Here is a 16,075-nt window from a genome sequence, read left to right as displayed (position 1 = left end):
TCTTACAAATACAGTGTAAATCCTTCATTTTATTTTATTTCTGCATATATATTACTGAAATCAGCTCTAAAAGCTAGTGCTAACTGTTATCTTCTTTGTAAGAAACACAATGACGTGACTCTAAAACCCATAAATAGGTCACACCACTGCAAACAAACCCACAAAGAGTTCTGGTGTAAGGTTTAAGTACCAGAGAGAGAGTAATGGTGGTATCTGCCCTGACCTACGCAGCAGCAATCAATACTGACATCTAAACAGATGCAGGCAGACTTCCAACAGCGAATTGAAAGGCATTGTCACACCCTTGTTTTTTGCCTTCTGTCCTTCTTCTATTTTTTCTTCCGCTCCGTCTCACTTTTTCTTCCTCTCCTCATCCATCCCAGTGCCCACCATAGCTCCAGGCAACGTGCAGGCCGAGTCGGTCAACTCAACAACTATCCGTTTTACGTGGACAGCCCCTAACCCCCAGTTCATCAACGGCATTAACCAGGGCTACAAGGTCAGTAGATGCCGCAGTGTCAACACCACCAGTCATCACATCCATTGGCAGACCTGTCACAGTTGAGCATGTAGTATTACATGTAGCACAGGGGATTGAAAAGCCAGGGGGGTTAACGACATTTGGTGCCAGTGTGAACAATGGATTCTGTTCACCGATTTGTCAGTCTGAGGTCATTCTCTTTATCCTTACGACCATTTCTCATATGTAACTTTGTAAGGCTGCGTGCCCATAATGAGAAATGTCTTCATTATTTTGTCAGACGCTCTCAAATGTAGGCTATCTCTGCCCCTCTTGTGTGCACCTTGAATAAATGTAGCCCACAGGGATTCTCAAAACTGCATCCATGGTGCAGTTGTACTTTTCTGCTGACTCCACTGAGACTTAATTATGTTATTGGGTTTTTCTTCTCTCTCTTTTTGTCTGTCTGTTGAATGGCAGTCCACAAGTCTTAGTCAGCTTGGTGGAAGGGTCATACTGTAAAGACCCAATCTGAATTTTAAATACCAGGATTTTCTCCCGGGAAAGAGACTTAAGAAGCAATGAGAAAAGGGGAGGTAGATAGTGTGGACGGTGATAGAAAGTGTGGCAAAAGCAGAACGGAGAGCTGGAAAATGAAGGCGGACAATCAAGCATTTATCCGGCTGACATCCTCTAGCCAATTCTTTACTTCCCTGGAAGCTCGCTCACTCTGAAAACTGGAAACAACCCAATAGACAAGCCATTGGGACTCATTACCAAGCAGCTAATTGGTCAATCCAGGCCCCATTTGTAGATGCTATATGGTGTGCAATGATGGGATGCTATCATGTCTCTCTTGAGCCTACATTGGCGGAGTTATTCAGTCACTCTCCCCCAGTCAAAACCTCTTTAGGGCATTTTTCTAAATATATTTGGGAGAGCTATGATGCCAAATCTCTCCTCGGAGTGGCTTAGGACCACCACAGAGAGACACTACTGTTAGTTTGTGAGAATTAATACAGAAGAAAAAGGATTAGTTGCTTTATTTTCAACCGTGTGGATAATTTCCTTCTTTCCTTTTTCTATTTTTTTCTTTTGTTTTTACATTGTTTTTCCCCCACTTTAGTTGCTGGCCTGGGAACCTGGCAAGGATGATGAAGTTGCCATGGTAACAGTACGACCGAACTTCCAGGACAGCGTCCATGTGGGATATGTGACAGGTCTGAAGAAGTTCACCGAGTATTACACCTCTGTGCTGTGCTTCACCACACCCGGAGACGGCCCCCGCAGCCCGCCTAAAGCATTGAGGACGCATGAGGACAGTAAGTGACTTTTCTTCCACACTTTTGCCTCTCCCACGGTGGCAAGGGGACACATGCATCTCACAGTAACACATCCTTTGGGCAAGATCTATTATTCATGTAGTAAGGAGTTGTAGAAAAGTGCTAATGAATGAGTATATTCGGCATCATCGTAATTGGGATATAGTTCTTTACAGAATATTTGCGAAGTGTTAAAAATTCCCAATGTACCCCGGCTCATATTCACAGGTTTTTCTTTCTTCTTTTTTTTCAAATTTTAAAATCCAAACTCTTAAGATGTCAGCAATGAGTGGCTATTTCCAGATCCTAGTCAATCACCTGTACACCTGTGGCTCAAAGCCTCTTAGGTGTGCTCATTATTCTTATTTGTTCCTATTCAGCCCCCGGTGCAGTGGGTCATCTGAGTTTCACCGAGATCTTGGACACCTCACTCAAAGTCAGCTGGAGTGAGCCCAGCGAGAAGAATGGAGTTCTCACAGGTACATTCACATAACTCCCAAATTATACTTGTAGCCAGAGGCAGAAAAGGTGAGAAATAGCACTTTTTTTTTTCCAAGGTGGTATTTGTCAGAGTTGGGTTGACAGACACCAGTCGCATGAGGCAGTGCTCAGGTTGAACTGAGACTGGAGGATTTGGTTTTATATTGCAGCTGCTTGAACTCATTTAGTGAAGCCAGCCCAGGAGAGGTTCTTTATCGTTAGTTGTTGTTTTTCTTTGTTTTTTGTGGGGGTTCATGCACATACCGCTTCTCAAGCCACAGACAGAATATACCAGCAATAAGACAACACTTGAGAAAATAAAAAAAAAAGAAAGAAAGAAAAGAATATTTGAAAAATGACATTTTTCAGCCAACATTGTCTCCTCTCCCAAGCTCTCCATGTGAAATATCTCTCAATAAGGCTCCCTTCGAGAGACATTGCTCAAGTCTTTTGCAATCGTAGAAGAAATATACAGAAATGTGACCATTTTACTATGAAACAGTATAGTAATAAAAGGGCAAAAAGTCCTTAAATTATCATACATAATAAAGACCAATAAAACATCACATTGACTGATGAGATAGATCATTAAAGTGATTCTTTCAGTGGTAAGTGTGCAGAAATGGTTCTTTGGCTTTTCTTAAAATTACATTCCTACTACTCAGTGATTTTTCTATAATACTGGCCAATATACTGTTTCTATTATTTTTCATGCAACCACGCCATCGACTTATCAGTCGCTTAATGTGCAGTAAATCTTTCATTCCATCGACTCACATGCAGAATGTTTTTTCTTGAGTATTACGTTAAAAAATCTAGCTAACAAATTTTTAAATGTTTGAACAGCTTGATATTTAGCAGCATGTTGTAAAGTATTTTCCAACATTTCAATGTGTTGCACGCTCCCAGGAGACAAACACTGACATGCCATGTGAAATTATTGATTTGGCAAGAAATGCTGCTTAATGCTTTGTGCAATCACATGAAAAGAGCTGCTGGCCAAGGAGCAAATTGCATTAACTTTGAGCGGGCGAGCATGTGTGTCTGTATGTGTGTATGGGAGTAGGCGGAGGATGCGTGAGTGCAGGGAGGTATAATCACAGGCTTATTTAATTTGCTATATTCAATTTTTGATGAAGTTAATTTAATATTTCTGTTAGCTTGCCCTGTAGCACGCAAGCCTGGAGTTGCTATTGTAGTAAAACTGCTGTCAAATTTTCCCTTGGAGGATTCTCTGTCCGTGTCCACTCATCACTGCCTCTCCTTAGGTTACCGCATTTCTTGGGAGGAGTACAACCGAACAAACACCAGAGTCACCCACTACCTGCCCAATGTCACCTTAGAGTACAGGGTCACCGGGCTCACTGCTCTCACCACCTACACTATTGAAGTGGGAGGAATGACCTCCAAGGGCCAGGGCATGCTGTCCTCCTCCACCATTTCCTCTGGTGTCCCACCAGGTTAGTAACCAAGCAGTCACTACAGATACACGAGAGCCAGTATGCCCCAAACATTTTATTCCAGATTATATGAAAGAGTAATTTAAAAAAAAAAAATCTGTCACTAAAAGCAGCTTTTAGACATGAACTGCAGCACTGAACTTTTCTAAACATCACCAGGCAGAGGTGCACATGACAACACAAATTACTGCAGTATATTGAATGTTAAATAGTCTTTAACCTCCTAGCTCATACTACAAGCCTGTGTGGTGTCAGCTTGCATCAATTCTTGCGAGTATGAGAAAAGCACTAACATATGGGCAGAAATCTGTGCCATCAGAAACTGAATTTGAATAAGTTAAATTTGAATCTGAATTGTAACTTGAATAAATGCTTTTGAAAACTGAATTTGAATTAGTCTAATTTGAAATTGAATTTATGGTTTGAAAATGATCATCACTAAATTGAAATTGAATTTTATATATTGAAAATGAATTCATTTGCTTTGAAACTGCATTTTATCCTTTAAAAATTCAGCTCTCGAATAATTTCAGTTTCACTCTCACCATTCAGTTTCAGTTCTACAATTCAATTTCAGTTCCAAAATTCAGTTTTTTGGAACTTACTTCCGGTTCCGGTTCAAGCGCAGATTAATAGAACTACGTTTTACTAGCGGACCGAAAGTGTTACTGACGGGAATCTACAGCGTCTTGAGCTGAATTAAGACTTCAGAAGTCATTCGTCATGTCGAATGACCAGCGGATAAACTCTCAGGTTGGTAATAAATGTATTACATGTATAAGAACAAGCGTCATGTTAACAATTGATAGCCGTACAATAACTTTTATGCTTATTGTAGCTGTTAGCTAAAAACGCTAATTTAGCCTAGTTTGCCCTGGATTCAGCTTTGACAAACAAATATGATCGACTGTTTCTAGTAGAATTCCAAAGTTGTCATCTTGTACCCTCTCAGAGCCCTGTATGCTTGCAGAGACCCCTACAGTAGGGAAACATGCAAAACGGTGTCCAAACCTTTGTATTTGATCTTTATTTATGTCTTACACAGCATCCCAACTCTTTAGCTAACTTAATAACTTTAGCTAAAGTGAATAGTTAGTCTAATTCATTAGTGCAGCATTACTGGATCACCTCCGTTTGAAGTGATACAATATGATATACAACTATCACTGAAACAGCAAACTTTGTAAATAAACAACACTTCTCATTCTCGAAACGTTTGGCCACAGCTGTAGATTACACTATCAGTGCTTTTTCACTCTTGACAATAATTACATTTCTAAATTCTCTTTGTGCATTTACAGGTAAACAATATCTAATATTTTATCTAAATGACTGCTTTGTCTTTGAAAAGGTGAAGAGCCTGAGGCCGGTGACAGTCCAGTTCTACTCCAAGTACATCCTTACGGTGGCTCACAGGACAAGGCTACATTCCTGTCCTGCCAGAGAGAAGAGAAACTTCAGAGTCTTCATGCAGTTCAACCACACCTGTCATATTCCATATGACAGGGGTCTCAAACTCCAGTCCTCGAGGGATGCATGCAACTTTTCCATGTGTCCCTGGTGCAACACACCTGAATACAATTAGTAGGTCATTAGCAAGAGTATAGAACTTGACTGCATGCTGAGGTGGCAACCCCTAACCCTACTCAAGTAAATTTAAGTAAATATATGTATTTGGAAACATATACTTCTAAAATACTTTTATTGCACCATGTCCATTCACTCATGAGCTGCTGTAACGTGAATCAAATGGCTGAATTGCCAACTCAGCATGCATTCAAGTTCTATACTCTTGCTAATGACCTACTAGGTGTGTTGCAACAGGGACACATGGGAAAGTTGCAGGACAGCGGCCCTCGAGGACTGGAGTTTGAGACCCCTGCCGTATGGTGTTCATGCAGTTTTCTACCCCATAGTTACAGCATGTCTGACTGCCTGTTCAGGATATGCAAAAATATATGAGTTTAAGCATGTGATGACAAAGGCCTTCCATTATGGTGTTTGTCATCACATGTCACAGACATCTGGATGATCATTTGGAATAAACAAAACTTGTTACTTCATCTTTTATCTTTATTATTATTATTATTGTTCTTATTTTACATTTTTCATTGTTAGGCATTAGGTTTATTTATAGTAGTCCTTTCCAACTTCTTTCCCTCTTCCATGTTACTGTGTCAGCATCTGTTTGGGGTTGGGAGTGGAACAGAAAGAAAGTGCCATTAAAACCAGGAGAGGTTCTTATATTTCAGAAGAAGGGATTAATTCAAAAGAAATGACCTCAATGCCATATTTTATTTAGGAACCCTAGAGAGCACTTTGCAAAATAACACATTCTTATAATTTCACCCTCAGATGAGCCAAGCTACGACTGTCAGGGAAGATGATGTAGGTACAGAGCATGTGAGAGTGGTTAAGTTAATGTCTCTTGTCTAGATGAAGGCACAAGAGGGATCAATGGCAATGCGTAGAGATTCAGTATCTGCAGTCTTCAGTGGACACTCCATTTCTGGCACAAAACACCTGTAAAAGATGGTCGATTTAGGAGGTGACCTGACAACTTCAGCCTGTCAAACATAGCAATGGAGCAGTATGTTTAAAAAAACAAAACTAATTAAGCATGCACTCAGTACCCTAAGAATTATTATGGTATTTAAACACAGTGATAGTCACATATCATATCACTTCAAACGGAGGTGATCCAGTAATGCTGCACTAATGAATTAGACTAACTATTCACTTTAGCTAAAGTTATTAAGTTAGCTAAAGAGTTGGGATGCTGTGTAAGACATAAATAAAGATCAAATACAAAGGTTTGGACACCGTTTTGCATGTTTCCCTACTGTAGGGGTCTCTGCAAGCATACAGGGCTCTGACAGGGTACAAGATGACAACTTTGGAATTCTACTAGAAACAGTCGATCATATTTGTTTGTCAAAGCTGAATCCAGGGCAAACTAGGCTAAATTAGCGTTTTTAGCTAACAGCTACAATAAGCATAAAAGTTATTGTACGGCTATCAATTGTTAACATGACGCTTGTTCTTATACATGTAATACATTTATTACCAACCTGAGAGTTTATCCGCTGGTCATTCGACATGACGAATGACTTCTGAAGTCTTAATTCAGCTCAAGACGCTGTAGATTCCCGTCAGTAACACTTTCAGTCCGCTGGTAAAACGTAGTTCTATTAATCTGCGCTTGAACCGGAACCGGATGTAAGTTCCAAACAACTGAATTTTGGAACTGAAATTGAATTGTAGAACTGAAACTGAATGGTGAGAGTGAAACTGAAATTATTCGAGAGCTGAATTTTTAAAGGATAAAATGCAGTTTCAAAGCAAATGAATTCATTTTCAATATATAAAATTCAATTTCAATTTAGTGATGATCATTTTCAAACCATAAATTCAATTTCAAATTAGACTAATTCAAATTCAGTTTTCAAAAGCATTTATTCAAGTTACAATTCAGATTCAAATTTAACTTATTCAAATTCAGTTTCTGATGGCACAGATTTCTGCCCATACTAACAGTTCAGTGACTTCGCAGCTTGTGAGTGGTCAGCTCCTCCGGCAGAACGCTTTCCCCAAAAAAACAAAAGACAATTTTCCTGATTTTTCTGACACTGTCTAAAGTTCATGTGTGAAAATGGATACACACTAGATTCTACATTTCTCACATTGCAGTTGCATCTTTAATTGTGCCCGCCCACTAAAGTCCCTCTCCAAAATGTCAGTTTGTATTGGGAGCTCCTGTTTTGATGTTCATTCAGTCCCATTGTAGACATCGTCAGCATTCATTTTTTCTGTACTTGGAGAGCGCCCTCTGGAACAGAAGACGTTACACAATTGTGTTGAGGCTAAGTATCACTCATCCTTGGTTGAGTGCTCCTTGAAGAAATAGTCCCTGTAAAATCTGTTAACGGTTCATGTGTATTATGAGGAGAGGTGGTGGCATGTTGTGAAAGCGAACGAAAGTACGCTTTTACATGACACCTGCAAAAAGCAAGTGTTAGAAAAATTGATTGACATTACAAGTGCCATAGCATTTTTTTTTTTTACATACTCAGACAATATCTACCTCTATCTGCATGCCTTCATTCTCAGGCAGTGTGCAGTTCCAATTAACAATCATAAAACTTTCCCAAGCTCAATTAATTCTCAAGTCAAAATTGTGTCTTTATTCAAATTAATGAGCATCTGGGGACCTTTACTGAACCTTCCCTTCCGGTAGATTTACTGTCACGCATTGAACTCGGTGCGCACACTCAATGTTGTCTGGCGCCAGACACAATGAAATCTGACCCCGGTCACCTCATCTAGGACAGAAGCAAAAAAAAAAAAAAACCTGCACATGCACGTATCTCCCCGTCATTCGTGAAATAATAGCTCCCTCGATAGCATTAAGGACGATTACAGTGTTTAATGATTTCATATTTGCAAAACGGTGCAACAGAAACAGAATGCCCACGTCAATTACTGGAGCTACATTTAGAGGCTGTACATCTGTGAAACCTGTGAAATGACAGGCTGTTTTATTGAGAACAGGCCTCAGTGTAGCACTTGCGTTCAGAATAGCAATTACTCCCATTGTATAGGTATAAAGAAAACGCCTTTGTGCCTGCAACTGTACTGTAATGACTCAGCTAAAAGCAGTCTCAGTAATCAGTCATGCAAATAATTTAGAGGTGGTAATTTTACAGCAACACATAATCTGCATTTCATTATGATTGAATATACTCACATTTAAGCAATCTTGGAAAAAACTGTTTAGTATCCCCATGGCAATGATGATATCTTTTTAAAAAAAATACTGGGTCATACCGATGGGCTATGGTTTGGATTAATGTCTTCAACTAGAATTTGTGTTAACTATATTGCGCTTTGGGAAGAGGGGATTGCCTAGTAGGTTTAATATTTAAAAAAGTATGAGGTAAAAAATGATGAATAATGAATCCGTTTTTGCACTCGCATAAATTATCCAATCCTACCTAGACAAGCACAAAAATACGCAGAAATGCTTTCTTGCTGTTCTTTGAATTCACCATTTTCAGATTTGCCCCCCCCCCCCCCCCCCCCTCCAGGATTACCAGTGAATAATCCATTCTTATTGTTTATTTAGCTCAAGTGTAAACAAGTAGGATATCAGATTGAATCATATTTCCAGATAACTGCAGTGTAATTGACATTCATGGCATTGTCTCTATCTGTGTACTGTGTGTAAGCATCTTTTCCAAATCTAATCTTCTTTTTGGTGTCTTGGCTGAAGGTGGGAGCACTCGGGAGAGAATAGGATGAGATAGTGGAGAAATATATGTGTGCAGTATCTGTTCTGCCACAAGAGGGTGCTGTGGTTGATGGATTTTCCTATGTAGTCCACAGACTCAACAACTTGCCCTGTGGAAGAGGCAGCAAGAGAAAAATATCCATATCTTAGTGCACATTCTCCAGTGACATAGTAATATCAGCCCAGTTATTGCTTTATGTGACTTTTTTAATTGTTTTGTTTGTTTGTTTTTTGCTTCCTCACAGAGCTTCCTGGCCCTCCTACCAACATGGCAATTTCCAATATTGGCCCACGCTCCATCAACCTGCAGTTCAAACCTGGCTATGATGGCAAAACTTCTATTTCCCGCTGGCTAGTGGAGGCCCAGGTGAGACAGATTTTAACTGGAACTAATAATTTATTTATTTTTTTAGTTATTAAAAAGTTCAGTAAAAATTCACTACTTTCCTTAGTTCCTCAGAAAGAGAGGTGCAGTATTTGACTCCTCTGTTGTCTTGTTCCCAGGTGGGTGCAGTAGGAGAAAATGAGGATTGGTTGATGGTCCACCAGGTGTTCAACGAACCTGAGGCTCGCTCCTTAGAGGTGCCAGGTCTCAACCCATATACCTCTTACAGGTAATGACTGGAAACTTGTTTCTGTGAACCTATGCTGTGTACCTGAGTGTAGCTGGGTTAAGACAGGTACCAAATTTGATGCACCTGAGAGATAAAGTTTACAGATTTTTGTTCCAAAATTATTAAATACAAAGTACTTCTGCAGACATACTACACATTCACCTCAGTACACATTCTCCTGTGGCAGAACACATGCTGAAAAGAACAAATAAAAACTGATCTGCTGCACTGTACTTTTGTACAGACACACAAAGTCACATCAGTATTAGTGTTAACAACTTAGCAACGCCAGTTTTAATTGAAAGTAATCATGTGCCATTTGTGTATGTGCACTTTCATTTCAGCATGTCCCAGCAGCTTATCTTATTATGTTTTCCTTTAATTTGAATTCAAGATTCTTTTAAAAGTTTTTTAAGTGTGTGCCTGATTTTTATCTTGGCTTGTTTTTCACGATCGCATTCAATATAAGCAATTAGCATTTCGCCGAGCCAATCCCTAAAGGCTCACAACAGCTATAGTTCTCATCATTCCAACATCAGCGCTGCCACTTTTCATTTCAATATAGTTAAATGCAAAAAAATTGTTGTTTTGCATATTCAGGCCATAACACAAATAAGCCCCCCTCTCAGCATATTCATGCTTTATTCATATTCAGTGCTCTGATCTTGTTCAAATGCAATAAACCTCATGTAAGAGGATGCAAGTGCGACTATAATGCTGATCATTGCAGGTTCATTTTAAGCTGCCAGATTCCCAGTTTCAGGACTACAGCTGAAATCAAGTAAGTGTTTTCTCAAGCGAGATTCATGTTATGATGTTCAAATCCATATACCAGGTTTCGGATGCGTCAGGTGAACATAGTGGGTACCAGTCCTCCCAGCCAGCCCTCCAGAAAAATTCAGACCCTACCAGCTCCTCCTGACATGGCCCCTGCCAACGTCACTCTGCGCACCGCTAGCGAAACAAGCCTCTGGTTACGATGGATGGTAAGGAGAAATCTTTTTCTAAAATGCCAGTTTTTGTTAGTGATGTCACACTGTAAGAAAAAACTTGATGAGTTGAAGGAAACAGGCCTGTTTGTCATTCCAATCTCTCTCAATGTGAACACCATCTCCTTCCCCTCAGCCTTTGCCTGAATGGGAATATAATGGGAATGCAGAGCAGGTGGGCTACAGGGTTCAGTACTCCCGTGCAGGCTCACAGGGCCATCCACTCACCCATGTTATTACTGACCGTCTGGAAAGAGAGTTTACTATTGAGGACCTGGAGGAGTGGACAGAATATGAGGTCAGGGTCCAGGCTGTCAACGGCATTGGAGTGGGACCCTGGAGCCAACCGGTCAGAGGCAGGACACGGGAGTCTGGTGAGTTCCACGCTGTGGAAAAACACTGTTTTGTTTGGAAAAGTAATGCACAAACTTCATTAGATTAGTCAAATCTTCTTTTTTTCTGTTAAAGGTCAAATTCCTAAATTGCCTCACACATATTTCTGTGTGAACACCAAACACATTTTCACAACCCAGAAATAAAAACACGCTGATTACTTCTGTGATACTGTATTTGCAGCATCTGTGCTGAATATCTTTATTATTAGTCATATTAGAGGTGTCAAACAAACACTTAACACTTTGCCATATGGTAAATCCATGAGCAGATTGTTTCCTGCTCAGATGCCCTGCTAGAGTCTTTTTAATAGCCTCTTTAATATAAGCAAAGACACTGCTTTTCCATCCTTGCGTCTGCTTTCACGCTTTCACCAGGCATTGGACAGAAAGACATGGAAGGAGCTAAGAATGGAGCCTGAGGAAATTGAGAACACATGGACTTAAATGTGGAATTCCTGTGCTCTTTTTTCCCCATACTCCAGCAAATTCTTAGGAATCAGGCATATTGTCCAAGGATGAGTGCCAAGGAGGAGAAGAGCCCTATTCTTGAGGGTTTTTTTTCACCAAGCCAAAATAATAGAAGCTTCTGTGTGCATACGCAAACACAAATAATAAATCCTTCTCTATTTTAGATCCGTATGTACACAGTAATTGCCCTCATACACAGGATATATGACAGACTTTTTGGAATATGTGGCAAACAGTAGACTATCCAGCCCCCTAATCTCTTTATTGTTCCCAGTTCCCTCCAGTGGTCCCACCAACGTCTCTGCCTTTGCCACTACTTCAAGCAGCATCCTGGTGCGCTGGTTTGAAGTCCCAGAGCCGGACAGGAATGGACTCATTCTGGGCTACAAGGTCTATTTCTGCTTTTTATATTTGGCAGCTATACACCTTTTATTTACTGAGCTTTCCGAGGCATCCAATTACTTGGGAAAAAACTTGAGCTTCTTTTAAGCAGTGAAATACACAGCATGGTTGCGGTTTGTGAGGCTATTTGTCCTACTTAATTTCCACATTCACTTTTCCCAACCTCTTTCTCCTGTCTCCTCACCGAGTCAGGTGGTTTATAAAGAAAAAGACTCGGACAGTCCAGTCCACTTCTGGACAGTAGAGGGGAATGCCACTCACAGTGTCCAGCTGACTGGTCTGGGGAAATATGTGCTCTATGAGATCCAAGTTCTGGCATTCACACGGATTGGAGATGGACGGCCGAGCTCTCCGCCTATTCTTGAAAGGACCTTGGATGATGGTAGGAGCACAGGATAGAGCAAGATTGAGCATTGCAATTATGTAAAAATAAATAGCAATTGATATTGTGCTGAATACTATGGTAAGAGAATTAAGAAAAGGGAGGGGCTACTTGTATGTTATGTCTGAAAAAACTTTAAATCTTTGTCTGCTCCTCACAGTCCCAGGACCTCCAGTGGGTATCCTGTTCCCTGAAGTCCGGACCACCTCAGTCCGCCTTATTTGGCAGTCCCCTGCCCAGCCGAATGGCATTATACTTGGTTAGTACATACAAAATGTTTTTTATTAAGATTTGGCCCCTAATTCTACTCTAGAAATCAATGGCAACAATTTTTGCTCCCAATCATTGTAAACATACTTTTGCAAACTTTGATTTGTTTTTTTTCCCCAACTAAGTGGATTAGACTGTATTCGTTGGGGGAAATCAAGTCTTGTTATTTTCCGGTTTGTAATAAAGGGACTGGGATTCCCTTGTTGGCTTACTGGGGATTTCCTTGTGAGTATTTATTCCATTAAACATCTGTTGGATAATTTAGTTTAAACTGTCCAGTGTGACAGACCTACAAAGTAGCATAGAGGAGCAGATGCTAATGAAATCCTGTCAGAAGGAACACAGCTGTCTGCAGCGCAGCTTGATTTCCCTTTTATTAACAGTATAAACAACTGTTTCTTCAAATACCACTGAAATACATGTTTCAGTCTAACCCAGAGCATCTTTGACAGCTTTATTAAGACCATTTGTCTCTTCTCCAGCTTACCAGATCACGTACCACCTCAACTCCACCAATAGCAACACAGCCACAGTGGATGTGCTGAACCCTAGCGCCCGCCAGTACATGGTGACTAACCTCAAGCCAGAAACTGTTTATGTGTTTCGCATCACGGCACAGACAAGGAAAGGCTGGGGTGAGGCGGCTGAGGCACTCGTGGTTACCACGGAGAAAAGAGGTAACTCGATGTGGATTTTAATACTGACATATTAGAGCACTGGATATGTGGGGGAGTGATAAAAACAACAATTTAATTGAGAATATGAATAAAAGGTTTCATCTGATGCTGATGAAGTGGTGTTTGGAAGCGTAGTAGCAACATAATTTGTATTTCTCTAACAATGCAGGAAATATAGTAACAGTTGTATAAATGGTGCTGAGACCTGAGAACAGACACAGGTGTATGATCTCCGTAATGGCATAACATGCAGAGAGCTGCACTAAGCCTTCGTTGCACTTAGTTCATTTCCAGTCAACAGTTCAGCGAGCAGATGTGTTTTCTAGAGGAGTGTCTGTGCCCTGTGGGTATTTATTGAAGCACTCTGATGTCATTGTGAGAATGCATCAGTCCATCTGCTTCCCTCAAGGCATGTTGTGGATCGTGTACTATGCTACTTTAGTTTCTCAGCTACTTTTCATTCCAGCACCAGAATCACACTTTCTTCTTTCTTGTCAGCTCTACATAGCTCATGCAAATATGAGAAAATGGAAAAAAAGAAGTATATTTTAAAAAAACAGTTTCTAATAGCTCCACTTTTCCCCCCCGCGCATCTCCAACTTCTCCAAACACTCAGTTTGCCCCAATTCATGTGTCACATGCACACACAGCAGCCGTCCTTGTATTCCATTGCCCGTTTCTCTTTCCCTTACTTGCCTCTGTTTTTGTTCCAGCTCGTCCTCAGCCTACCAGCCACCCCCTGGTTCCTCAAAAACACGTTCAGGCTCGCCAGGTGTTACTTTCATGGGAGCCTGGTAGTGACGGCCTGTCCCCCGTGCGTTACTATACGGTCCAGCTAAGAGAGCTTCCTGAAAGCAACTGGACAGTCCACTCAGCATCTGTCAGCCACGAGGCCACAACCTACATAGTATCCAGGTAGAGTATCATCAAGTAACGACATCTGGTTACGATAAGGTGTAAATTTTCACATTTTCATTCCCTTTATTAGAACAAATGTGTTCTCACACTTCTCGCTGATGCTTCCTCTTTAATATTCCCTTAGCTTTTGAATAGCTGGCATAAGAAATGTGTTCTTTTAAAGAATAATGTTTCCAGAGGATTGCAGCTTGGAACGTAAACAATGGAAATGCATTTAGCAAGTACAAATGTGAAACTGTATTTGCCATTAAGGTTCCAGCTTGGTTTAAAGTATGCCTAATAGTTTGCTTCTAAACCTTGCAGTGAGACTCTCTTTTTGATGTATGGAGTTTAAAAAGTTTGAAGTTTCAATGCTGTAGTTTGTGATAAAGATTGATGTGCTTTTCTGTGCTTTCATCCCTAAGGCTGAAACCCTTCACATCTTACCAGTTCAGAATAAAAGCCACCAATGACATAGGGGACAGCGAGTACAGTCAGGAAAGTGAAGCAATCACAACTCTACAGGATGGTAAGAGTAACATGATGAGCAAAAATCTTTATTCTCATGATGCATGATGCATCGTTTACCTTGATCAGAAAGAAGTGAGTCTATTTTTGATTGCTGTTAACTAAGGTAAGACTAAAAGAGTCCAAGGTCAAGTCAAAACGTGCTTGTTTGGAGGCAGGTTTCCTGTGACCAGCCAACTTGTGCAATCACCTTGCACTTAAACATAGCCCAGAGGTTGAGGGTGTTAAATGCTTAACTTCTGGACAACCAATTGGTTACCACAACTGCTTGGCAACAAAGTGGTTTGGGACAACTTGGCCGCCGACTGCAAGTTATTCAAAAAGAAAATTTTTTGTACATCTATTTTTGCTCTTGTGTGACTCATCCTTTAGCACAAACTTATATAAAGCTGGAAATGTCTTGTCTGGCTTGCTCTGTAGCTACTAAGAAGTGCCTCTAAAGCTTACTCGTATGTAATTTTTTGAATGTCATATTGATGTATGACACATTTATGGTGTGTTGTGCAAGACACTTTCTCGGTGGATGTGGTCATTTTCATTTAGTGACACTGTCAAGTTGTCAGTCAGTGTGGACGCTAGTGTTCATTTTCACAAAATTTCAAGCTATTCCTTTGTGGTATCTTTTATATGTTAGTGTATAGTATCAAGTTGTTATTTAAAATGTAGGTTACATTTAAACAGAAAAAGTCCAAGGTATGACTTTGATCTGTATCATAGTGAAAACAGTTTTATGTCTGCATCAATTTGCCTTTTGCTGTGATTTGGACATTACTGGCAAAGACAGCAGAAACCGTCTCGTGTGCAACAACTGCACCATCATGAGACAAAAGAGCAACTTTATAAAAGAAAACAAAAGTTTGCCCAGTGGTGCTTATCCAAATCAAGAAACTCTGCTGATCTTTCCCTCAGCTATTTCTGACTCATCAATGGTTCTTATGTTGTGGCTGTTGTGTATTTATGCTCCATGAATGCCACTGCACATGGATAGGTTAAGCATCTTGAATTGTGCAGATTTTCAGGTCAATTTAGCTCATTTATTTCACTTTTATTACCCCAGTGCCTGACGAAGCGCCCTCGATTCTCTCTGTCACGCCACACACAACAACGTCAGTGCTGATCCGCTGGCAGGTAAGAACAAACAAAATAACTTTTTATATATATTTTACTGTTTTCAAACTTCATGGTCTATTCGAGTGTGGGAAAGTGGCTTCTAAGAGAGCTTGATAGCAAACAGCAAGGCCTATACTTACAGTATAGACTGATAAACACACTGCCACACTGTCTGCGTAATAAAAAGCACCCTCACCCGCACTCACACCTGAATTAACAGGTCATAAAAAGAAAAACAGGAGGCTCTGAGACACAATTTTAGTTTTATGGAGAACACTTGTAGACTTTATGAGGATAGAGAGTTGCTTATGCTTTTTTTCTTTCTCCTGTG

The 16,075-nt window shown here is 40.4% G+C and overlaps 1 protein-coding gene and 1 long non-coding RNA gene across 7 annotated transcripts in view; one reads left to right on the top strand and one right to left on the bottom strand.

Annotated features, from left to right (window-relative positions):
* The window catches only part of sdk2b (sidekick cell adhesion molecule 2b), a 266,359-nt gene that overhangs the window by 226,625 nt on the left and 23,659 nt on the right, over nucleotides 1-16,075 (top strand). For all 6 annotated transcript variants that reach the window (XM_063482694.1, XM_063482695.1, XM_063482692.1 and 3 more), the window contains 15 exons: nucleotides 384-499; nucleotides 1,587-1,782; nucleotides 2,163-2,261; nucleotides 3,531-3,722; nucleotides 9,258-9,379; nucleotides 9,517-9,626; nucleotides 10,462-10,612; nucleotides 10,752-10,989; nucleotides 11,753-11,868; nucleotides 12,073-12,262; nucleotides 12,423-12,521; nucleotides 13,015-13,209; nucleotides 13,923-14,124; nucleotides 14,532-14,635; nucleotides 15,692-15,762. In XM_063482694.1, the coding sequence (XP_063338764.1) occupies nucleotides 384-499; nucleotides 1,587-1,782; nucleotides 2,163-2,261; nucleotides 3,531-3,722; nucleotides 9,258-9,379; nucleotides 9,517-9,626; nucleotides 10,462-10,612; nucleotides 10,752-10,989; nucleotides 11,753-11,868; nucleotides 12,073-12,262; nucleotides 12,423-12,521; nucleotides 13,015-13,209; nucleotides 13,923-14,124; nucleotides 14,532-14,635; nucleotides 15,692-15,762 (2,201 nt within the window). The remainder of the gene's footprint in view (nucleotides 1-383; nucleotides 500-1,586; nucleotides 1,783-2,162; nucleotides 2,262-3,530; nucleotides 3,723-9,257; nucleotides 9,380-9,516; nucleotides 9,627-10,461; nucleotides 10,613-10,751; nucleotides 10,990-11,752; nucleotides 11,869-12,072; nucleotides 12,263-12,422; nucleotides 12,522-13,014; nucleotides 13,210-13,922; nucleotides 14,125-14,531; nucleotides 14,636-15,691; nucleotides 15,763-16,075) is intronic.
* Nucleotides 5,237-6,918, bottom strand: LOC134633710 (uncharacterized). The gene is made up of 3 exons (XR_010094777.1): nucleotides 6,794-6,918; nucleotides 6,072-6,245; nucleotides 5,237-5,906 (listed from the first exon to the last, which is right to left on the bottom strand). It is a non-coding gene; the product is annotated as an uncharacterized LOC134633710 (long non-coding RNA).

Source organism: Pelmatolapia mariae, linkage group LG8 (assembly GCF_036321145.2).
Source record: "Pelmatolapia mariae isolate MD_Pm_ZW linkage group LG8, Pm_UMD_F_2, whole genome shotgun sequence".
NCBI classification, from domain to species: Eukaryota; Metazoa; Chordata; class Actinopteri; order Cichliformes; family Cichlidae; genus Pelmatolapia; species Pelmatolapia mariae.
Note: the sequence above shows the minus strand (reverse complement) of the source record. Positions and strands in the feature narration are given on the sequence as shown.